The following is a 25,347-nucleotide window of genomic DNA, read 5'->3' as shown; positions in this document are numbered from 1 at the left end:
GAAGGGGGCCGCTCCAAACTGTTCCCACAAGGTAGGGAGCATGGAATTGTCCAAAATCATCCATCCATCCATCCATCCATCTTCTTCCGCTTATCCGAGGTCGGGTCGCGGGGGCAGCAGCCTAAGCAGGGAAGCCCAGACTTCCCTCCCCCCAGCCACTTCGTCTAGCTCTTCCCGGGGGATCCCAAGGCGTTCCCAGGCCAGCCGGGAGACATAGTCTTCCCAACGTGTCCTGGGTCTTCCCCCTGGCCTCCCACCTGTCCAAAATCAATCAATCAATATTTATTTATATAGCCCAGAATCACAAGTGTCTCAAAGGGCTGTTTTGGTTTCCTGGAGCATTCAAAGCTTCTTTCACTGGAACTAAGGGGCCAAGCCCAACTCTTGCAAAACAACCCCACACCATAATTCCTCCTCCACCAAATTTTACACTCGGCACAGCGCAGTCCAAAATTTAGCGTTTTCCTGGCAACCTCCAAACCCAGACTGGTCCATAAAATTGCCAGATGGAAAAGTGTGATTCATCAGTCCAGGGAAGGCGTGTCCACTGCTGTAGAGTCCAGTGGCGACGTGCTTTACACCACTGCATCCCACGCTTTGCATTGGACTTGCTGATGTATGGCTTAGATTCAGCTGCGCGGCCATGGAAAGCCATTCCATGAAGCTCTCTGCGTACTGTACGTGGGCTGACTGGAAGGTCACATGAAGTTTGGAGCTGTGTAGCAAGTGACTGTGCAGAAAGTCTTTGCACTATGCTGACCTCTCTGTCAGTTTACCTGGCCTACCACTTGGTGGCTGACTTGCTGTTGTTCCCAAACTCTTCACTTTTCTTAGAATAAAGACCACAGTTGACTTGAGAACATTTAGGAGCGAGGAAATTTCAGGACTGGGTTTGTTGCGCAGGTGGCATCCTATGACAGTTCCACGCTGGAAATGACTGAAAGCGGCCCATTCTTTCACAAATGTTTGTAGAAACAGTCTCCATGCCTAAGTGCTTGATTTGATATACACCGGGCCAAGTGATCAGGACCCCTGATTCTCATCATTTGCATGGCTGGACACCATACTTTTGGCAATATAGTGTATCTATCAATCAGTTACAGATATGGGAGCTGTAAGTTTGATCATTTAGCTTTTCTTCATTTAATAGCTACGCTAACCTACAGAAGCATGATATTGCTTTTCAAATGTGACGCTAATGTTAGCACTTGTGCACAGTAGCTATGCTAAGTTGTGTCCCGTCCAACTTGTTCAATACCATATATGGCAGTCTATTATGTCCAATACCATATATGGCAGTCTATTATGTCCAATACCATATATGGCAGTCTATTATGTTCAATACCATATATGGCAGACTATTATGTTCAATACCATATATGGCAGTCTATTATGTTCAATACCATATATGGCAGTCTATTATGTTCAGTACCATATATGGCAGTCTAGTATGTTCAATACCATATATGGCAGACTATTATGTTCAATACCATATATGGCAGACTATTATGTTCAATACCATATATGGCAGTCTATTATGTTCAATACCATATATGGCAGTCTAGTATGTTCAATACCATATATGGCAGTCTAGTATGTTCAATACCATATATGGCAGTCTAGTATGTTCAATACCATATATGGCAGTCTAGTAGGTTCAATACCATATATGGCAGTCTAGTATGTTCAATATCATATATGGCAGACTATTATGTTCAATACCATATATGGCAGTCTATTATGTTCAATACCATATATGGCAGTCTATTATGTCCAATACCATATATGGCAGTCTATTATGTCCAATACCATATATGGCAGTCTATTATGTTCAATACCATATATGGCAGTCTAGTATGTTCAATACCATATATGGCAGTCTATTATGTTCAATACCATATATGGCAGTCTAGTATGTTCAATACCATATATGGCAGTCTATTATGTTCAATACCATATATGGCAGACTATTATGTTCAATACCATATATGGCAGTCTATTATGTTCAATACCATATATGGCAGTCTATTATGTTCAATACCATATATGGCAGTCTAGTATGTTCAATACCATATATGGCAGTCTATTATGTTCAATACCATATATGGCAGTCTATTATGTTCAATACCATATATGGCAGACTATTATGTTCAATACCATATATGGCAGTCTATTATGTTCAATACCATATATGGCAGTCTATTATGTTCAATACCATATATGGCAGTCTAGTATGTTCAATACCATATATGGCAGTCTAGTATGTTCAATACCATATATGGCAGTCTAGTATGTTCAATACCATATATGGCAGTCTATTATGTTCAATACCATATATGGCAGTCTAGTATGTTCAATACCATATATGGCAGACTATTATGTTCAATACCATATATGGCAGTCTATTATGTTCAATACCATATATGGCAGTCTAGTATGTTCAATACCATATATGGCAGTCTATTATGTTCAATACCATATATGGCAGTCTATTATGTTCAATACCATATATGGCAGTCTATTATGTTAAAGTCCATTTTGTGCTGTGGACACAAAAATGTTTTCCCATGAGGCCTTACTAAAGACACTTTTAAATAAAAGCATCAGGCTAACTTTTGGGCAACACACTTTCCGAAACACTTAGTGGTTGTTAGCATGCTAACCTTTTTAGCTAAATTTTACAGCCGTAAACCTCAGAGTCATATAACTTGGTACTTAAATTTCTACCATGCTAACATTTGTGTTTACGCTGTACATCTTAGAGCCAATATGAGTCCAGCATGCTAATAATAAAAAAATAGATACGCTGATTATCTGAGAGTCATATAACTTGGTATGTGACATATGCTAACTGTTAGCATGCTCAAAGTTAACATGTGTCACCCAACAAATTATATGACTCTCAGGTACACAGCTGCAAAAAATGCTAAAAAACATTAGCACGCAAATGTTAACATTATCACCACTATATTATGTGTATCTGAAAGTGTGTTGCCCAAAACTACGCCTTAATAGTAAAATGTTGTTTAAAAGTGTTGTGTGTCCAGGACACAAAATGTACTTTTTTATATGGCCTGTAACAAATTGCCAAACATGACATTCAACAAACACACAAACATTATTATGCAAACCTTGTCATATCGGTATGCTAACCATTAGCATGCTAAAGTGAATGTGGTCATGGTTAGCAAGAGTCTCGTCAAGTTACATCACTCTGTAGTGTACAGCTGCAAAAGTTTAGGCCTTTAATTATACATTTGTCTTTAAACAAGTGCTGTGAAAAGGTTGTTTTTTAAATCATATTAATCACATTTTTGATCAGATTTATGCACACTTTTGAGTATGGATTAATCATGACTAATCAGTTTATTACTCGCCTGCATAATTTCAATGAACTTAAACAAAACAGGCCAAAATTTGGACACCCTAGTCAACTGTATTATTAGAATGTCATTCAGTAAAAAAATGTTTTAAAGAGGAACATTATCACAATTTCAAAAGGGTTAAAAACAATAAAAATCAGTTCCCAGTGGCATGTTGTATTTTTTGAAGTTTTTTTCAAAATTTTACCGGTCTCCGAATATCCCTAAAAAAAGCTTTAAAGTGCTTGATTTTCGCTATTTGCGATGCCACTATCCATTTCCCTGTGACGTCATACAGTGCTGCCAATGTAAACAAACAATGGCGAACAGCACAGCAAGATATAGCGACATTAGCTCGGATTCAGACTTGGATTTCAGCGGTTTAAGCGATTCAACAGATTACGCATGTATTGAAACGGACGGTTGGAGTATGAAAGTATTGAAGAAACTGAAGCTATTGACGCTATTCATAGCCATAGCATGGCCGAATAGCTGCGTTAGCATCGCCGTTAAAATGTGCGGACCAAACGATCAGGACTTTCGCATCTCGTGACACTGGAGAAACTTAAATCCGTCGATTGGTAAGTGTTTTTTTCGCATTAAATGTGTGTGGAAGGAAACGTAATATAGTTGCAAATGCATCTGCAGGTTATCCATACATCTCTGTGCCATGTCTGCTTTAGCACCGCCGGTAAATAGAATGTTAGCATCGATTAGCGTAGCATGTTAGCATCGATTAGCTGGCAGTCAACATCAACAAAACTCACCTTTGTGATTACTGTGACTTTATCGTTACAAATGCATCTGCAGGTTATCGATACATCTCTGTGCCATGTCTGCTTTAGCACCGCCGGTAAATAGCATGCTAGCGTCGATTAGCATAGCATGCTAGCATCGATTAACTGGCAGTCACGCCGCGACCAAATATGTCAGATTAGCAAATAAGTCAACATCAACAAAACTCACCTTTGTGATTTCGTTGAATTTATCGTTGCAAATGCATCTGCAGGTTATCCATACATCTCTGTGCCATGTCTTGTCATCGCCGGTAAAATGTGGAGACACTCTGGCACATTCAACGGGGGTCTGGCGGAAGACACTTTCGCATCTTCGGGCCAGTGGTGCAACTTGAATCCCTCCCTGTTAGTGTTGTTACACCCTCCGACAACACACCGACGAGGCATGATGTCTCCAAGGTTCCAAAAAATAGTCGAAAAAATTGAAAATAACAGAGCTGAGACCCAATGTTTACAATGGGTTGAGAATGAAAATGGCGGCTGCATTACCTCGGCGACGTCACATTCTGACGTCATCCCCTTCAGAGCGATAAACAGAAAGGCGTTTAATTCGCCAAAATTCACCCATTTAGAGATCGGAAATCGGTTAAAAAAATAGATGGTCTTTTTTCTGCACCATCAAGGTATATATTGACGCTTACATAGGTCTGCTGATAATGTTCCCCTTTAACCATTTTACTTTCATTTGCTGAAAAGGAGGTTTGTAAAGTGTAAAATGTTTGTGATGAATGCAGCTGGACTGGAGACAGCATGTATGAAATGTACTAGTGGGTGGAACAAATGGTCTTACATGGGAGGCTCTGACCAGGTCGATAGCACTATTGTTCCAGGCGTCCTCTTGGCTCCTCCTTTGCTGCAGCTCCTTCTGGATGCTCTTGGCTGCCAGCTCCACCAGACTAAACACACAGAAGGATCATTTGCGTGACTCACCGACAAATGCCATGGTGTTGGTTAGTCCGCCTTCCAACATCTCCTACGTGGCAGCTCGTAGTTTGTAGAGCTCCGCCAAGCCGGACAGGTCCTCGATGTCCAGACCGGTGGATCTTGCTGAGACCAGCTGGGACTGGACACTCGGAAGCTGGGACTCATTGAGGTATGATACCATGCCATGGAGCCGCTGACCTGTTCTCGCCTGCCGGTAGCTCTTCATGAGGTATCTGCACAGAAAAAAAAAAAAAATTGACGTTTAAAAGGACTCATTCATAAACCTCCTTGTTTCCATTTCAGGATGCGACAACATTTCCTGACTCCAATTATCCTATTGACCTTCAAAGGGCAGGTCCAATAACAACTCCATGTGATGAATGAAGGAGTGTGTGACGTGTGCATGTCTGGCAGAACAGGGAGACTTAAAGGGAACTGCACTTTTTGGGGGAATTTGGCCCATCATTACCAATCATTATGAACGACATACCAGATGGATTTTTTAATGCATTCAAACTCGTAAATAAATGTAAATTTCCAAGATGGCGCTGCTGTAGTGGCTGCTATAGGCAGGAGCTCTGTGCTCTTGTGTCATCCTTTTGTGTTTCCCTCTTGTTTTCATGTGTTATTATATTTTTTTGCCTTTTGGTCTGGGACCCTTTGGGACTGTGTGACAAGGGGTGCCACTTTTGTGACCTCTGTGGTGTTTTTTTTTGTGGACTTCTGGATCTGCCTCCTGGGAGCCTTTTGGCCATGGAGACCAGCTGCTGGGTCTCTGCCACACCGGAGTCCGTTTGGAGGGACTGGAGGAGATGCGGATGAGGGGACAGGACTGCAGAGTTTGGAGGGACTGGAGGAGATGCGGATGAGGGGGACAGGTCTGCGGAGCTGGCACTGAGCGCTGGGACGGAGAGGCTTCGCGGTGTCTTGGCTGGGTGAGCAGGTGTCGGACACCTCAGTCACCTTGGACGTATCATCGCTCATCCATGCGGACTGGACACTGGCCGAGAGTGGAGTCAGCTGTCTTGGTTTCTTTGTTGGGTCTGCTCCTGTCTCTGGCCATGCTCCCTCCTCCCCAGCGGACGATGGCGTGGAACACCGCAGAGGCCACCACAGTGTATATATTTCTTTTACTTTTTATTCATAGCTGTATGTAGAAGTGTCTGCTTCTATCTGCTGCTTTAATGTCTTTAATGTCCTATGTGTTCTTTGATGTTTGATGTTTCCCTCTTACAAACATGGAAGAGGGATGTGTACTATGGCTATGAGTTGTTATTGTTTTTTTTTGTTTTGTTTTTTTTCCCTTGGCCTCAGTCTGCACCCCCTCTCCAAGGCCCAGGCTAAGACCGATTTTTTTATTTCATTTTAATCTTCTATTCCCCCCCCCTTGTTTACCTGTATGTCATCTTTTTTGTAAGGGGCGCTGGAAGCCGGCAGACCCGTCAGCGATCCTGTTCTGTCTCCCTGTAATGTTTGTCTGATCTTGAATGGGATTGTGCTGAAAATTGAAATTTTCCTGAAGGAACTCTCCTGACGGAATGAATAAAGTACTATCTAATCTAATCTAATCTAAAATAAAAGTCTGCTTACAGTGGAGCCAATAGGAGGGCCTTTGTTCTGCCCATAAAACGCAATAAATAACCATCCAAAAAGTGCCAACAATACTCCATTGACATTTGAATATTAACAAGTATTAGTGATATTATTATCATAAATATGAACAAGTATTAGTGATATTGTTATTACAAGTGCTAACGCAGACAAACTATTTGTAGCGGCATCGTGATTGCCAACACGTGTGCCATTGTTGACATCCAGTAATAAGCTGCTTCCTCGCTTCTTTTGCCCGTGAAAGTTTATTCTAGACCATAAATCATGCCTCTCACCTGGATGGTAGAACGATGAGTAGGTATTCCAACAAGTTGGTACACTTTGACATCCGATCAAGACCCGGAAACGGTGAGAACGACACAAAAAGACACTTGGTTTGACCCCCCTTTTCTTGATAAGGATTATGACTCATTCTTCATCTAAATGGGAATTTATGAACATCCTAGCAGTCAGCATCCTAATGACTGTACAGTAAGGATGTTTTATCATCATTGTTGGCTCTCATGAAGTCTGCAGTGAGTAATAATCAGAGATGTAATAGGTGAAAAAATGAACATTGTGATGCCTTTTTGAAATTAATGTGCTGCTAATCAAAATAAGTAAATATTAAATATTATAAATGTTACTACATGACATATATACTTACATCATGTATATATTACATGTTATTATGAATGTTACTACATGACATATATACTTACATCATGTATATATTACATGTTATTATGAATGTTACTACATGACATATATACTTACATCATGTATATATTACGTTATTATGAATGTTACTAGATACTACATATATACTTACATCATGTATATATTACATGTTATTATGAATGTTACTAGATACTACATATATACTTACATCATGTATATATTACATGTTATTATGAATGTTACTACATGACATATATACTTACATCATGTATATATTACATGTTATTATGAATGTTACTAGATACTACATATATACTTACATCATGTATATATTACATGTTATTATGAATGTTACTACATGACATATATACTTACATCATGTATATAACCTTAATGGAGGTGTTTGGATGTTTTTAAGTGCCTTATAGGCAGAATAGAGCGACTTCCATAAGTTCCATTGTAAGCAGACTTTGATTGCATTAATTTAATATTCAGAATGCATTTTTTTTTAAACACATCCGTTGTCATGTCTTTCATAATGATTGTGTATGATAGGCAGAGTTCCAGAAAAAAGTACAGTTCCCCTTTAAGTTTACACACATGCGGCATGCAGAAAAAACACCACACAGAACTAACATCTCTCATCATGTTTTAGAGCAGGGGTGTCCAAACTTTTCCCCACTGAGGGCCACACACTAAAAAATGAAAGTATGCGAGGGCCATTTTGGTATTTGTAATTGTCAAAAGTAATAACTAAGAATATATGGGGCATTCTAGCCAATTAAAGCAAAGTGCTGCCTGTCCCTTTACAAAAAAATGATGTAATAGAACCCTTAAGTATTGACACATGCATTTTTACTTAAGTTATATTATGATTGGTTTCAAGTCAGGGCATTATTGAGATGGAGAAAAGATAAATAAATACAACATCATCTTTTATAGGGTACTTTCTATTGAGAAGTAGCTGTCCCCTAAATTACAATTGATAAAAATGCAACTTAAAACATGTTTTAGATTTGTTTGAATGGTATCATTTCAAATACCTTTGTGATTAAGGTAAACAGAGGTTGAAAGACAGATTTATTGTAGGTTTAATTTTTAAATGAAAAAACTGTTTGAAAAAATCACTTACCGAGTTTTTATGTCACTACTGAAACACAAGCGTTTTAGAGGCGTGGCTGATTCCAGATTTAGGCCACACCCCTACATTTTTGACCAGGAAGTGACATCACATTTCTGAATGGTAAGTAACTTAATCCTATAGTTTTTACATAAATGTGTTCCAAAGTGTGCAAGTCAGTAAAAACGCTCACTAGCGAGCACATTATCTCTCTTCAATTATGTCAACTTTTATGTGACATATTATGTTTTTAGGAGTGTACACACATCTTGAAAGATGTGCTTGCTAGCATTATGTAGTGATGGTCGAAATGAGATAGAATTGACACACCTGAAACATACAATGACGTTTCGGGTGTGACATGACCATTTCGGTAGTGATGTCTTTGGAGGTGGGAGGGGCCTATCTCCAAATGCATGTCTTTGTGGTGGGCGGGGCCTATCTGAAGGTGCATATCTTGACACCTGTTAACTGTTAGCATGCTAATATTTTCACCTTTTTTTCTCTGCTTCCGCAGCCATGTTACTTGATATGTGAGACATGCTATAACGTAGGGGTGTCAAACTAAAATACATAGTGGGCCAAAATTTTAAATGGAACAAAGCCGCAGGCCAAGGTTGAACAAATTAACCTCTTAATAGGGACCCAAACAAGTTTTGCATTAAATATTGAACAAGCAAGGCTTATATAACTTTAGTGACATGCAAAATCCAGTTTCAAATAATAATAATAATAATAATAATAATAATAAAAAATATCAATGGCATATCAAATAAAATTTAAACAACAATTTTATGCCTTTTTTTCTATTTGCAATCTTTTGAGGTAAATATCAATTTTTTTCCAAAAGCTAATAATAAATTTGAAAATAAAATAATAATGAATGAACCAAACACTCAAGCCTTGAAGTAGCAAGAGAAAATGCATGAATAAAACGTTAATTATTGGTCAGTTTGCTGGAAGTTTCCCGGAAGAGTTAGTGCTGCAAGGGGTTCTGGGTATTTGTTCTGTTGTGTTACGGTGCGGATGTTCACCCGAAATGTGTTTGTCGTTCTTGTTTGGTGTGGGTTCGCAGTGTGGCGCATATTTGTAAAAGTACTAAAGTTGTTTATACGGCCACCCTCAGTGTGACCTGTATGGCTGTTGACCAAGTATGCCTTGCATTCACTTGTGCGTGTGTGTGTGTGTGTGTGTGTGTGTGTGTGTGTGTGTAAAAGCCACAAATATTACGTGACACGCTGTTAGTATGGAGGAAAAGCGGACGTGACGACAGGTTGTAGAGAACGCTAAAGGCAGTGCCTTAAATGCACGCCCCCCATATAGTTGTCCGGATGGAAATCGGTAGAAATTCGGGAGAATGGTTGCCCCGGGAGATTTTCAGGAGGGGCACTGAACTTCGGGAGTCTAACGGGAAAATTAGGAGGGTTTGCCAAGTATGAGTATTCGCGGTGAATGCGGTGTTACAGCGGCACCGACGCTGTATAACACCGGCGGGCCAGCTCTAATGCTAAATTGATATTGCCTCAAGGGCCAAATTAAATGACACGGCGGGCCACATTTGGCCCACGGGCCAGAGTTTGACACCCATGCTATAACGCTTAGACAAGTGTGAAGTGAATTCTATTTATATAGCGCTTTTCTCAAGTGACTCAAAGCGCTTTACATAGTGACACCCAATATCTAAGTTACATTTAAACCAGTGTGGGTGGCACTGGGAGAGGGTGGGTAAAGTGTCTTGCCCAAGGACACAACGGCAGTAACTAGGATGGCACAAACGGGAATCGAACCTGCAACCAACCGAGCTACGCCGCCCAAAAACAGGTTTTTAATAATAATACAAGCATGTAAAACACATACAGATTCTTTTCTTTCATGAAGACAAGAATATAAGTTGGAGTGTTACCTGATTGTGATGACTTTTAGCATGCCATTGTTAGCACACAGGCTACGTGTTAGCATTTTAATGTGCGCATGCTAACTCTGTAGCTCATTTCGTACAGTCACACCTAAAACTTACGGATTCGGACACTCGGCGCCATCTCCAAAGTACGGCGGCTTCCGACGACCCCTGGCCAGAGGTCCAGGGCGCATTTAGCAAGCCCGTCAAAATTACCGTCGGAATTTTCTAGTTCCACTTTTTTTTTTAGGGGCTTCACGGTGGAAGAGGGGTTAGTGCGTCTGCCTCACAATACGAAGGCCCTGCAGTCCTGGGTTCAAATCCAGGCTCGGGATCTTTCTGTGTGGAGTTTGCATGTTCTCCCCGTGAATGCGTGGGTTCTCTCCAGGTAATCCGGCGTCCTCCCACTTCCACAGACATGCACCTGGGGATAGGCCCCTCCCACCTCCAAAGACATGCACCTGGGGATAGGCCCCTCCCACCTCCAAAGACATGCACCTGGGGATAGGCCCCTCCCACCTCCAAAGACATGCACCTGGGGATAGGTTGATTGGCAACACTAAATTGGCCCTAGTGTGTGAATGTTGTCTGTCTATCTGTGTTGGCCCTGTGATGAGGTGGCGACTTGTCCAGGGTGTACACTGCCTTCTGCCCGATTGTAGCTGAGATAGGCGCCAGCGCCCCCGTGACCCCAAAAGGGAATAAGCGGTTGGAAATGGATGGCACTTTTTTTTTAAAATCATTAGCACGTGCCACAGGCCGTTTGGACACCCCCCTGTTATAGAGCACTGACACACCTGGCCGTCTGCAGCATCATGACCGTGTTCTCTCCTTCGTAAGTGCAGGTCGGGGTGAACTCCACGTAAATGTCCGGCAAGGCGCTACTGCGGGAGTAGCCGTGACCGCCACACGACATGCGGCACACCTCGATGGCAGAGTTGGCCGCCCACGTGGTGAAAGCCTTCAGGCCCGCAGACAGGGCGTGGAGCTAGGGAATGGAGCGCATAAAAGGTTAAAAAAAAAAACGTTATTCAGTAAATGTGAGCACCCCAATATGTGATATTTACGTGTACCTCTGGAAGCTGACTGAAGTCCCCCTGGTGGATATCTGCGGTGATGCGGTGGTAAGTGTCATTCATGTACTGGCCGACAAAAGTGAAGGCATACGCCATGGCGAGCACGGGGAACAGTTTGTATTGCTGCGTCTGATACTCCAGGATCTGGGGCTCTGGCTCTCTGCAGGAAAAAAAGACTTTTCCATCAGTGGCGATTGCTCCAAGACTGCAAGGGGAGCGCAGCTTCCCCTAAAACAGGGGTAGGGAACCTATGGCTCTTTTGATGACTGCATCTGGCTCTTGGATAAATCTGAGCTGACATTGCTGAACACGATAAGTAATGAATAATTCCACTTGTAATCACAGTGTTAAAAATAACGTTCAAAATATAAAACATTCTCATGCATTTTTAATCCATCCATCCATTTCCTACCGCACCTGTTCAAGAAGTTGCATTAATGGTAAGAAGTTATTTATTTATTATTGGTTAGTGTGGAGCTTGCCCTCCTGGGGGTTCTTCAGACCACCAAGCACCGACATGAGGGATAGTTTCAGGGTTAAAATATTGTTTTATTTTTCAATAAGTCTCTCAGTTGCTTTCCAGCAATTGTCTTTCTCTTCCGTTCTCGCTCGCGCTTTGGCTCCAGCCCCAACCCCTTCCCTCTTCCTGGCTGCTGCTTATAACAGAGCGACAGGTGATTAGATAACAAGGCCCAGGTGGGCCATCTACGGTCCTGGCACACCCCGCTTCGCTGCAGGCCCGCATGCCACGCCCCCTCCACAGTTAACTTCAGAATAACAATGTTATTACAAAAAATAAGAGACCGGTTATACTCTACAAATGTCTTACTTAAAAATGCACGCGTTTAGTTGTGTTCATTGTTGAAAAAATAATTATATGGCTCTTACGGAAATACATTTTAAAAATATTTGGATTCTTGGCTCTCTCAGCCAAAAAGGTTGCTCCTGCCCTAAAATGTCCAAAAATAAATGATTACACAATCATATTTGAACATATCATATTTGCTGATGTCCCTCTATTGCTGTTGTTATTGTTGTGTTTGCTGTTGTCTCTCTGTCTTATACCCCTCCTGTCCCCACAATTTTCCCCTCTGTCTCCCTTTTTTTCTCTTTCTATCCCCTCCTGCTTCGGTCTAAACAAGAAATAAATCCACTGAATAAAGTCAAATACAAATAAGGCCACACTTCTCTTGTGTAAAGTAAAGGTGTACAGCCGATACGGGCATCTACATCTCCTCTATGATTTGCCTGAGAATCTGGACAGCCATCCATCCATCTTCTTCCGCTTATCCGAGGTCGGGTCGCGGGGGCAACAGCCTAAGCAGGGAAACCCAGACTTCCCTTTCCCCAGCCACTTCGTCTAGCTCTTCCCGGGGGATCCCGAGGCGTTCCCAGGCCAGCCGGGAGACATAGTCTTCCCAACGTGTCCTGGGTCTTCCCCATGGCCTCCTACCGGTTGGACGTGCCCTAAACACCTCCCTAGGGAGGCGTTCGGGTGGCATCCTGACCAGATGCCCGAACAACCTCATCTGGCTCCTCTCGATGTGGAGGAGCAGCGGCTTTACTTTGAGTTCCTCCCGGATGGCAGAGCTTCTCACCCTATCTCTAAGGGAGAGACCCGCCACCCAGCGGAGGAAACTCATTTGGGCCGCTTGTACCCGTGATCTTATCCTTTCGGTCATGACCCAAAGCTCATGACCATAGGTGAGGATGGGAAAGTAGATCGACCGGTAAATTGAGAGCTTTGCCTTCCAGCTCAGCTCCTTCTTCACCACAACGGATCGGTACAACGTCCGCATTACTGAAGACGCCGCACCGATCCGCCTGTCGATCTCACGATCCACTCTTCCCCCACTCGTGAACAAGACTCCTAGGTACTTGAACTCCTCCACTTGGGGCAGGGTCTCCTCCCCAACCCGGAGATGGCACTCCACCCTTTTACGGGCGAGAACCATGGACTCGGACTTGGAGGTGCTGATTCTCATTCCGGTCGCTTCACACTCGGCTGCAAACCGATCCAGTGAGAGCTGAAGATCCCGGTCAGATGAAGCCATCAGGACCACATCATCTGCAAAAAGCAGAGACCTAATCCTGCGGTCACCAAACCGGAACCCCTCAACGCCTTGACTGCGCCTAGAAGCTGGACAGGACAAAACATAAGTAAAAAATCAAAAAATCAAATAAGTGATTAAATATACAGTGTAGTGTGTATATGTTATTGACTAAATATGTACTACAATGCACTCTTTTGTTGAGAATCAGCTTCTTATCACTGGTAATGTTCCTCCCTTTCATTCCCGCTGCTTTAAACATTGTAGACGTTGGCCGTCCACAGACTTCAATGGGGAAGCCAAACGAGACGAGTCATTGGATAAATGCTGGGCTCTGTCCCGCCCATCTGAGTCCCTGGGGGTCTATGGGCCAGTGGGCTGGGCCTGGACGCTCAACTTTTGCATGATGATTGGATGATCTCTCTTAGGCTGATTCCCTTTTTATTGACAGGGTGTTCAGTTTTTTACCGTATTGGCCCTCTGAATAGGGGTCGTCACTCAGCATAAAAGAAATTACTCGCTGTGCACTTTTTCCCTTGTTTTATTTGGTACTGTAACAGCAGCAGTAGCAATAGCAGCAACACCAGCAATAGCAGCAGGTAATAACCAGTGGGGTATGCCGGTGACGAAGCACGCTGTCTTTTACCAAACGAACAATGACGCCATTTTTAAACGCTACCTAAGTAGTCACCTGACAGTCGTAGCCACGCCCATCTTAAAATTCCCAAGCAAGCCCGCCATAACTACATATACACATAACAAATACACATAGTAAATCCAACACAGGGAAATGAGCAAATCAGCGATCTTGTGTTGTAAACTACCGTGCAAACATTTTTTTACATTCATTCTGTTGTTCCGAGTTGAACCGGAGACTTTTTAGCGGCATTTTCTTTGTTAAAAATGCCTGGCGACAAATAGAGCTTCTTTTTCTGGTGTTTTTTTATGTTTAGAGACTGACTTCTTCCACTCTGCAGTTTCTGTCTCTACCGAGCCCCTCCACCGTCTCAAAGCCCTCACAGGCGGACACACGTCGCTCTAGCCTCGCGCCAGTAGCAAGCTGCACATAACGGCAGATCATTTGAAGGTTGTTTTTTTTATTGAACAACAAACATACTTTTATAATGCGCACATTGTCATTAGTGGCAGCGATTGGAGCTCCACCTGCAGGTTTAGAGAGGCGCTTCTCCTGTTTAAAGTGGCTCAAGTCTTGCACCCACAACACCATGGGCCAAGCAGCCAAGTTCTGCTGGCCATTGAGAGGACACTTGTCAAAGAGACCTTCTTGGTACGACAGGGTCACAGATCACTTTCTTAAAAAGGAACTGAGGGTAGAATTGACATAAATAAACCAACACATTTTATGATGTAAGCCGAAATTGAGCTTCCCCTCCTTGAGAGACCAGCATCCGCCACTGTTTGCCATAAAAAGCAGTTTTTAGTACAGCGAGTACAAGTTGGAAGTCATGCTTCCTTCAGTGAAAAGCAGCACTCGTGCAGCACCCACACTGCGACGCCACCACCATGCTTCAACGCAATTAACTTCATCTTGTTCCAGTGTTGAGTCACTTTCACTTCATTAAAAATGTAGTCTGTTACACAAGCTGTACACTGACTACTCTACGGCAAGCCCAGTTACATTTCCATAGTATTTTCCCGGAAAATATACAGTGCATTTGGAAAGTATTCACAGCGCTTCACTTTTTCCACATTTTGTTGTGTTCCAGCACAGGTGTCAAAATCAAGGCCCGGGGGCCAGATCTGGACCATGACATCATTTTATCTGGCCCACAAACACCTGGAAATGATGTGTCAATAAAGTACTTCATATTTTCTCACTAAAGGAATTTGAGTTTTTTCATTATGACAGTAAATATATATGTACTGCTTGAAATTGCATACCTTTTTAAGTTTTATTAGTATCCAATATAGCAACAAATATTCCAGTATATTATCATACTTTACAAACATATTTTTGTCAAAGTAAAAATAAATAAAAACAGTTTACAGCAAACTACCCATCAAATTAATACAAATGACAATACATGTTCTTTACAGCATATGACTGTAATTTGGAAAAAAAAAATTTGGCGTTAAAATTCTGTTGACTGAGCTGCCAGTTTTTGACTGTAAAATCTACGGTTGTTGTTTTTAACAGAGTATTACGGTAAATGAAAAGACGGTAGATTTGTTTTTATGGTAGAAAAAACTGCCAGCAAAGTTGCCAGAATAAAAAAAGAAGTTGTAGAGTTTTTCCGTGAACAAGATCATGTTGTAAAAACCGACGTACATTTAACGCAAACATTCTGCCAACTAAGCTGCCAGCTTTGTCCGTACACCCCCCAAAAAACTGTTTTTCCATTTACCGTAAAATGTTGCAAAAAAATAAGAAAACACCGTATTTTACCATAACATTTTGTAAATGTAAAGTTTGTATTTAAAATAGACAGTCTACTTCAAATAATTGATATAATGAATAATAAAACCATACATTATTCACTGTGGCCCTATATGAAAACCACTTTGACATCCCTGCTTTACAGCCTTATTCCGAAATTCATGTTTGTCCTCAAAATTCTATACACAATACCCCGTAATGACAATATTTTTAAACATTTTTGCCGATTGACTAAAAACTAAAATCTAAAAAATCACATGCCTTTGCCACAAAGCTGGAAAGTGAGCTGAGGTGCATCCTGTTTCAACTGATCACCCCTGAGAGGTTCCTACTGCTTCATTGGACTCCACCTGCCTCTATAGAAGGTTTTCACTTCAAAACACACTTAAGATCAATTCTCTGATTTAACCCTTTGGGGTGTTTGGAGGAAACCAGGCCAATACAGTGAAGCATGGTGGTGGCAGCATGGTGTTCAGTGACAGGAACTGAGAGGCTAGTCAGGATAGAGGGAAAGATGAATGCAGAAATGTACTGAGACATCCATGATGAAAGCCTGCTCCAGAGCGCTCTTGAACTCAGCCCGGTTCATTTTTCAGCAGGACAACCACCCCAAGCACACAGGCAAAATATTCAATCAATCAATGATTACTTACATAGCCCTAAATCACTAGTGTCTCAAAGGGCTGCACAAACCACCACGACATCCTCGGTAGGCCCACATAAGGGCAAGGAAAACTCACACCCAGTGGGACATCGGTGACAAAAATGACCCAGTGGGACGTCGGTGACAATGATGACTATGAGAACTATGAGAAATTAAAAGGAATGTCTTCAGGACTACTTTGTAAATGTCCTAGAGTGGCTCAGCCAGAGCCTAGACCTCAATTTCATTGAAGATCTGTGGAGAGATGTGAAAATGGCTGTGCACAAACGCTCCTCATCCAACCAAATGGAGCTGCAAAGAGGAATGGGCCAAAGATGGTGTGCCACGTTTGTGGTGTGGTATCTTAAAAAGACTTGAGGTTTCATTGCTGCATCAACAAAGTATTGTCAGTACTTACTGTATATGTACATCTGATTTATGACTTATTCATTTTCAATACATTTGCTACATTTCTGAAAACACACATTCCACATTGTCATTGTGGAGTATTGTGTGTAGAATTTTGTGGACAAAAATCAATGTATTCCATTTGAATATACTGTAATATAAATGTAAATAAGGCTGTAACTTAATGTGGAAAAAGTGAAGTGCTTTAAATACGCTGTGCTAAAAATGAAAGTGGAGCACTGCTACGTTCGCTTGACAGTGACTGACCCGGGACGGATCTCCGACTGGTGGCGCACGGCGCTGTAGCGGATGGCGATGGTGCTGGACTTGGCGAGGACGCGAGCAGACTCGCCTACAATCATGGAGCGGATGAAAACCATGGTGCCGTAAGTCAGCTTGGCACTGGGAGGCTTGACGTAGGTTCCGTCCGGGTCCACCTAGTGAGACAATTGTTGAGATGCAAGATGAAATATTTAGAAGAAACAATTCACAGATACCAAGTGTCTTTTTGTGATGCTTCATACTGTGAGCATGCTTTAAAAGGGGAACATTATCAGCAGACCTATCTATGTAAGCGTCAATATATACCTTGATGGTGCAGAAAAAAGACCATCCATTTTTTTAACCGATTTCCGAACTCTAAATGGGTGAATTTTGGCGAATTAAACGCCTTTCTGTATATTGCGCTGGAAGCGATGACGTCAGAACGTGACGTCGCCGAGGTAACACACCCGCCCTTTTCATTTTCAACACATTACAAACACCGGGTCTCAGCTCTGTTATTTTCCGTTTTTTCGACTATTTTTTGGAACCTTGGAGACATCATGCCTCGTCGGTGTGTTGTCGGAGGGTGTAACAACACTAACAGGGAGGGATTCAAGTTGCACCACTGGCCCGAAGATGCCAAAGTGTCTGCCGCCAGACCCCCATTGAATGTGCCGGAGTGTCTCCACATTTTACCGGCGATGCTAAGACAGACATGGCACAGAGATGTATGGATAACCTGCAGATGCATTTGCAACGATAGTCAACGAAATCACAAAGGTGAGTTTTGTTGATGTTGACTGCCAGCTAATCGGTGCTAACATGCTACGCTAATCGATGCTAACATGCTATTTACCGGCGGTGCTAAAGCAGACATGGTACAGAGATGTATGGATAACCTGCAGATGCATTTGCAACTATATTACGTTTCCTCCCACCCACATTTAATGCGAAACAAACACTTACCAATGGACGGATTTAAGTTGCTCCAGTGTCAAAAGATGCGAAAGTCCTGATCGTTTGGTCCGCACATTTTACCGGCGATGCTAACGCAGCTATTCGGCCATGCTATGGCTATGAATAGCGTCAATAGCTATTCGCTCAATAGTTTCAGTTTCTTCTTCAATACTTTCATACTCCAACCATCTGTTTCAATACATGCGTAATCTGTTGAATCGCTTAAGTCGCTGAAATCCGAGTTTGAATCCGAGCTACTGACACTATATCTTGCTGTGGTATTCCCATTGTTTGTTTACATTGGCAGCACTGTATGACGTCACAGGGAAATGGCCAGTGTCTTCGCAGAGAACGAAAATAAGGCACTTTAAAGCTTTATTTATGGATATTCCGAGACCGGTAAAATTTTGAAAAAAAATTCAAAAAATACAACAAGCCACTGGGAACTGATTTTTATTGTTTTTAACCCTTTTGAAATTGTGATAATGTTCCCCCTTTAAGTTAGGAGTCGTGAGATGGAGAAGCTAATGCTAGTATTAGCTTATAGATAGCAATGGAAAAAAGGTTGCTTTCCAAACATGGGAAAGCAAACTTTAGCATCCTCCTCCTACTGAGGCCGGCTCCTCCACCCACGCGCCTGAAGTTGTTCTGGGTGTCCCAAGGCCCTGTTTCGCTACCAATCTTCAAGGTCCTGGCCGCTCTTGCTGTTTGTTGCCTAGCAACACTGAAAAGCATCAACTCTTCTCTACTACAACACGGACTGTGCCAGATAGCAAAACTTGGAAGATCCACTTTACTCTCTGCTGTTCTTGACCAGCCTTCCCTTTTCGCTAACTTGGCTTGTTGTACACGATGGAAGGAAAGCAGGGGTGTCCAAACTACGGCCCGCGGGCCAAATGTTGTAGTTTGGCCGACAAGGCGGCACAAATATTAAATTTACCAGTCTTCATTTTAGCCTCATACGCACCTGACTTAATGATCTACTTTCTCTTTTCCTCCTCTTAGCTGGTTACGCTTTGTCTCCACACTTCCAGTTTGACTTTTTTTCAAATGTACAAAGCATTTCTTCTTTCACATTCAGGCTAGCTTAGCAGCGCTACTAGCATGTTCTCCTCTCTCTGTGTCCGCGTTACATCTGCAGGGCTTCCATTATGCAAAACCAACTTTTTTCACCTACTGGTTACCCGTTTGAGTTGGACTTTGAGTTGATTTGGAACATGCATGCAGACAACATGATACATCACAGATGCATGCATACAACATGATACATCACACATGCATGCATACAACATGATACATCACACGTGCATGCATACAACATGATACATCACACATACAACATGATACATTACAGATGCATGCATACATGATGCATCACACCTGCATGCATACAACATGATGCATCACACATGCATGCACACAACGTGATGCATCACACATGCATGCATACAACATGATGCATCACACATGCATGCACACAACATGATGCATCACACATGCATGCATGCATACAGCATGATGCATCACACATGCATGCATACAACATGATGCATCACACGTGCATGCATACAACATGATGCATCACACGTGCATGCATACAACATGATACATCACACATGCGTGCATACAACATGATGCCTCACACATGCAAACATACAACATGATGCATCACACCTGCATGCAAACATGATGCATCACACGTGCATGCATACAACATGATGCATCACACGTGCATGCATCACACATGCATGCATACAACATGATGCATCGCACGTGCATGCATACATGGTGCATCACACGTGCATGCATACAACATGATGCATCACACATGCATGCACACAACATGATGCATCACACATGCATGCACACAACGTGATGCATCACACATGCATGCATACAACATGATGCATCACACATGCATGCACACAACATGATGCATCACACATGCATGCACACAACATGATGCATCACACATGCATGCATGCATACAGCATGATGCATCACACATGCATGCACACAACATGATACATCACACATGCATGCATACAACATGATGCATCACACATGCATGCACACAACATGATGCATCACACATGCATGCATGCATACAGCATGATGCATCACACATGCATGCATACAACATGATGCATCACACGTGCATGCATACATGATACATCACACATGCGTGCATACAACATGATGCCTCACACATGCAAACATACAACATGATGCATCACACCTGCATGCAAACATGATGCATCACACGTGCATGCATACAACATGATGCATCACACGTGCATGCATCATACATGCATGCATACAACATGATGCATCGCACGTGCATGCATACATGATGCATCACACGTGCATGCATACAACATGATGCATCACACATGCATGCATACAACATGATGCATCACACGTGCATGCATACAACATGATGCATCACATGTGCGTGCACCACACGTGCATGCACACAACATGGTGCATCGCATGTGCATGCATACAACATGATGCATCACACGTGCATGCATACAACATGATGCATCACACATGCATGCATACAACATGATACATCACACATTCATGCATACAACATGATGCATCACACGTGCATGCATACAACATGATGCATCACACGTGCGTGCACCACATGTGCATGCATACAACATGGTGCATCACATGTGCATGCATACAACATGATGCGTCACACGTGCATGCATACAACATGATGTTTCACACATGCATGCCCACAACATGATACATCACACATGCATGAATGCAACATGGTGCATCACACATGTATGCATACAACATGATGCATCGTACGTGCATGCATACAACGTGATGCATCACACATGCATGCATACAACATGATGCATCACACATTCACGCATACAACATGATGCATCACACATGCATGCATACATGATGCATACAACATGCATGAATCACACATGCATGCATACAACATGATGCATCACAAATGCATGTGTTTTTGTAAAACCATGTTTTTAATGTGTTCATTTACACATTTACTTTACTTTTACACATTTACTCTGTTGTTGTCTTACTTGCACTTGACTTCATTAAATGTTTAGGTAGAATTTTATGAAACAAAACCAGTTTCATTTTAAATAATATAGACATTCATCAAAGCTGTATATCTATTTTATGGAGGAATGTAGTTCATCATTGAACTGGCATCAAATGTTATTAAGAAGTATTGATTTTGAATCAAGAATAGTTTTGAATCGAATCAAATTGTGTGGTGCCCAAAGATTTACAGCCTTATTATGGTATACTTTTTCTACCTAAAAGTATTTTTCCTTTTTAAAAGGCATGTTACATGTTAAAATTGTAGCTAAGATGGGATACAATTGATTTAAATGAATGTCAATAAAGGGGGCTGATATAAGATTAATATAAGAAGTTTAAGCTTGGTCGTGGAATGCAATGATCTCGTAGGTTGAGCTGTAGTTGATTTGAATAATACGTCTTCATCGTGCATTTATTTGAACGAACATAACGTAATAAGTGTCAAGTTTAACTAACTGACCTTGGCATATTTCATGAGCATGTTGTCTCGTGGTATCCGTACGTGGTCAAGTTTTAAGAAGCCGTTGTCGACCTCATTAAAACCAAATTTGGGTCCGATATCGCCAACAACAATACCTATGAAGAAAAAAGGGTTATTATGGTGACCCGGAAGAAATATGAAGCGGCTGAAGTTACCAGGCAGGGGAATGTGTGTGTCCATGTCACGGAGAGGTACAATGAAAGCGTGCAGACCGTGGCAATCTCCCCGAGTGTAAAGCTGGGCAAGAACAACAGCGTGGTTTGACGTCTTGCCAACTAGGAAAAGGTTGGTTTATTTCATCAAGATGTACATTTTCAGTGGTTTGACAGAGTTTGTGTACTCACGGCCTCCAGGCCACCATTTGATGGAGCTGACAGTGGGACTGTTCAGGATGAACTCCTGTGTTACCGGGTCAAACGTGGCGGTGGTCTCCAGTCCTCGCAGGTGTGTGCCTAGAGGACCAACGCATAGCGGAGCCCACCAGAGATACGCAGCATTAGAGACAATACAAGATGAAGGTTTACTCCACACACTAACTAACTCCAGTTAACACTTGGTATGTTGTACAGGTGGTCCTCGGGTTACCAACAAATATTTTGTGATGTAAGCTCCGTTTTAGTGGAAGTTGGAACTTACAGCGATTTAGGAACCAACTTTTCCATTTACTACCTTTTATAACGAGCTGAATAACACTCGCGTGCGAACCATAGATAGATAGTACTTTGATTCCTTCAGGAGAGTTCCCTCAGGAATGTACAGAGTTGAGATTGAATTTCAAAAGTAAAAAGTAAATAATGGGGGTATGAATGGAAACAAGATAGAAAAAAAAATACTATATGAATAAAAATATAAAAGTAAAATAAGAATATAACTAGAGAAAATAGGCAGTAGTGACCATATTTGTATCAAGTGATTTATTTATTTAGATTTATCCCGATCTTGAATTGTAATTAATTACGATTCATCACAGGTGATTAAAATTTGCTTGAGAAAAGACCACAATATTTGGACACAAATGCAATTTTGTTGTCAGAATGTAATCCCGGAAGGTTTGACATAAAGGGGCTGTTTGCAACATTTCCCCTGACGCCTCCGGGACGCCAGCTTTGCAATGGATTTTACACAGTACATCCTTACGGCTTCTCGTACGCAATAATGTACATACGTAACACATGCACTTGCACTAGCTCTCGCTGTTGTTAGCTAATAATAGCAATTTAAGAAGCAATGGCGTCCCTCTATTTAGAATAGCTGTAGCAGTAGAAGACCAACGCAGTGTGTACACTTGCAACTGGTTCTCCAGCAATTCTACAGTTTACAGAATACTATTTCATTTTATGGGAGTGATTCTTATGAAATAATGTCCTAAACCGAGGACCACCTCTAAAAGCAATTTTGGGTTTCCCTGGCCTCGTAAGGCAGATAACTGTTCCAAGGCTCAATTGATTTAGTTTAAGGGGAACGGCACTATGATTCACAATCATTGTGCAAGACAAGAACAAATGTTTGTTTTTGTATTCCAGCTAGTAAGTAAATGCAAGCAAAACTGCTAACGTTGCCTAGAAGAGTCACTTTATTTTGCCTATAAAGCCCTTAAAGAAACATCCGAACACGTCTATCAATGTTTTATATACACACTGTAAGTATATATGTCATGTAACAATATGTAATATATACAGACTGTAAGTATATGTGTCATGTAGTAACATTCATAATAACATGTAATATATGCATGATGTAAGTATATATGTCATGTAGTAACATTCATAATAACATGTAATATATACATGATGTAAGTATATATGTAGTATCTAGTAACATTCATAATAACATGTAATATATACATGATGTAAGTATATATGTGGTATCTAGTAACATTCATAATAACATGTAATATATACATGATGTAAGTATATATGTCATGTAGTAACATTCATAATAACATGTAATATATACATGATGTAAGTATATATGTCATGTAGTAACATTCATAATAACATGTAATATATACATGATGTAAGTATATATGTCATGTAGTAACATTCATAATAACATGTAATATATACATGATGTAAGTATATATGTGGTATCTAGTAACATTCATAATAACATGTAATATATACATGATGTAAGTATATATGTCATGTAGTAACATTCATAATAACATATTTGCAAGTAACACAAATTTTTACAAGTAAAAAAAAAATTGCAAGTATAAACACAATTTACCACGAGTAAATAACATGTAATATATACATGATGTAAGTATATATGTCATGTAATAACATTCATAATAACATGTAATATATACATGATGTAAGTATATATGTCATGTAGTAACATTCATAATAACATGTAATATATACATGATGTAAGTATATATGTCATGTAGTAACATTCATAATAACATGTAATATATACATGATGTAAGTATATATGTCATGTAGTAACATTCATAATAACATGTAATATATACATGATGTAAGTATATATGTAGTATCTAGTAACATTCATAATAACATGTAATATATACATGATGTAAGTATATATGTGGTATCTAGTAACATTCATAATAACATGTAATATATACATGATGTAAGTATATATGTCATGTAGTAACATTCATAATAACATGTAATATATACATGATGTAAGTATATATGTCATGTAGTAACATTCATAATAACATGTAATATATACATGATGTAAGTATATATGTCATGTAGTAACATTCATAATAACATGTAATATATACATGATGTAAGTATATATGTGGTATCTAGTAACATTCATAATAACATGTAATATATACATGATGTAAGTATATATGTCATGTAGTAACATTCATAATAACATATTTGCAAGTAACACAAATTTTTACAAGTAAAAAAAAAATTGCAAGTATAAACACAATTTACCACGAGTAAATAACATGTAATATATACATGATGTAAGTATATATGTCATGTAATAACATTCATAATAACATGTAATATATACATGATGTAAGTATATATGTCATGTAGTAACATTCATAATAACATGTAATATATACATGATGTAAGTATATATGTCATGTAGTAACATTCATAATATGTAATATATACATGATTGAAGTACAGACATAATGTAGTAAGAGGCACATTTATAATATGTAATATTTACGTATTTTTGCTCATTTTAAGCATACATCGGCACAATAATGTCGTAGACACATCGCAACATTGACTTTCTCCTTTAACTACAACATTGTCTAGAACTCATACAGACTTCACGAGAGCCAAGAGACATAATAAAACATCACTTACAGTACATCGTCTGCTTTCACTGGGATGCTGACTGTTAGGATGTTGATATATTACCGTTTAAATGAAGAATGACTTAAAATACTCGCAAAGGGTTAAAAAATATATATATATAATCACAAACCGGCATCTTTCATGGGTCTTTTTCGCCATCTCCGGGTCTAATATGACAGTCAAAGTTGACAAACTTCTCAGTTTATGTCCAAATCATTTTACTATCAAGGTGAGAGGCATGATTTATAATCAGGACTGGTTGGTTACTTATTGGGTTTTATGGTCGGAATAAATGCAACA

The 25,347-nt window shown here is 40.7% G+C and overlaps 1 protein-coding gene and 1 long non-coding RNA gene across 4 annotated transcripts in view; one reads left to right on the top strand and one right to left on the bottom strand.

Moving 5' to 3' along the window:
* LOC133539070 (uncharacterized) overlaps positions 1 to 25,347 on the top strand; it is a 244,299-nt gene that overhangs the window by 184,340 nt on the left and 34,612 nt on the right. The window lies entirely within an intron of this gene.
* Positions 1 to 25,347, bottom strand: part of acox1 (acyl-CoA oxidase 1, palmitoyl) — a 60,797-nt gene that overhangs the window by 12,177 nt on the left and 23,273 nt on the right. For all 3 annotated transcript variants that reach the window (XM_061881100.1, XM_061881099.1, XM_061881098.1), the window contains exons 5-12: positions 22,093 to 22,200; positions 21,904 to 22,023; positions 21,728 to 21,843; positions 17,215 to 17,384; positions 11,445 to 11,607; positions 11,169 to 11,359; positions 5,137 to 5,316; positions 4,950 to 5,055 (exon numbers count right to left, since the gene is read on the bottom strand). In XM_061881100.1, the coding sequence (XP_061737084.1) occupies positions 4,950 to 5,055; positions 5,137 to 5,316; positions 11,169 to 11,359; positions 11,445 to 11,607; positions 17,215 to 17,384; positions 21,728 to 21,843; positions 21,904 to 22,023; positions 22,093 to 22,200 (1,154 nt within the window). The remainder of the gene's footprint in view (positions 1 to 4,949; positions 5,056 to 5,136; positions 5,317 to 11,168; positions 11,360 to 11,444; positions 11,608 to 17,214; positions 17,385 to 21,727; positions 21,844 to 21,903; positions 22,024 to 22,092; positions 22,201 to 25,347) is intronic.

This window comes from Nerophis ophidion, linkage group LG20 (genome assembly GCF_033978795.1).
Source record: "Nerophis ophidion isolate RoL-2023_Sa linkage group LG20, RoL_Noph_v1.0, whole genome shotgun sequence".
In the NCBI taxonomy this organism is placed as follows: Eukaryota; Metazoa; Chordata; class Actinopteri; order Syngnathiformes; family Syngnathidae; genus Nerophis; species Nerophis ophidion.
The sequence above is the reverse complement of the archived record's forward strand: the minus strand, read 5'-3'. Positions and strand labels throughout refer to the sequence as shown.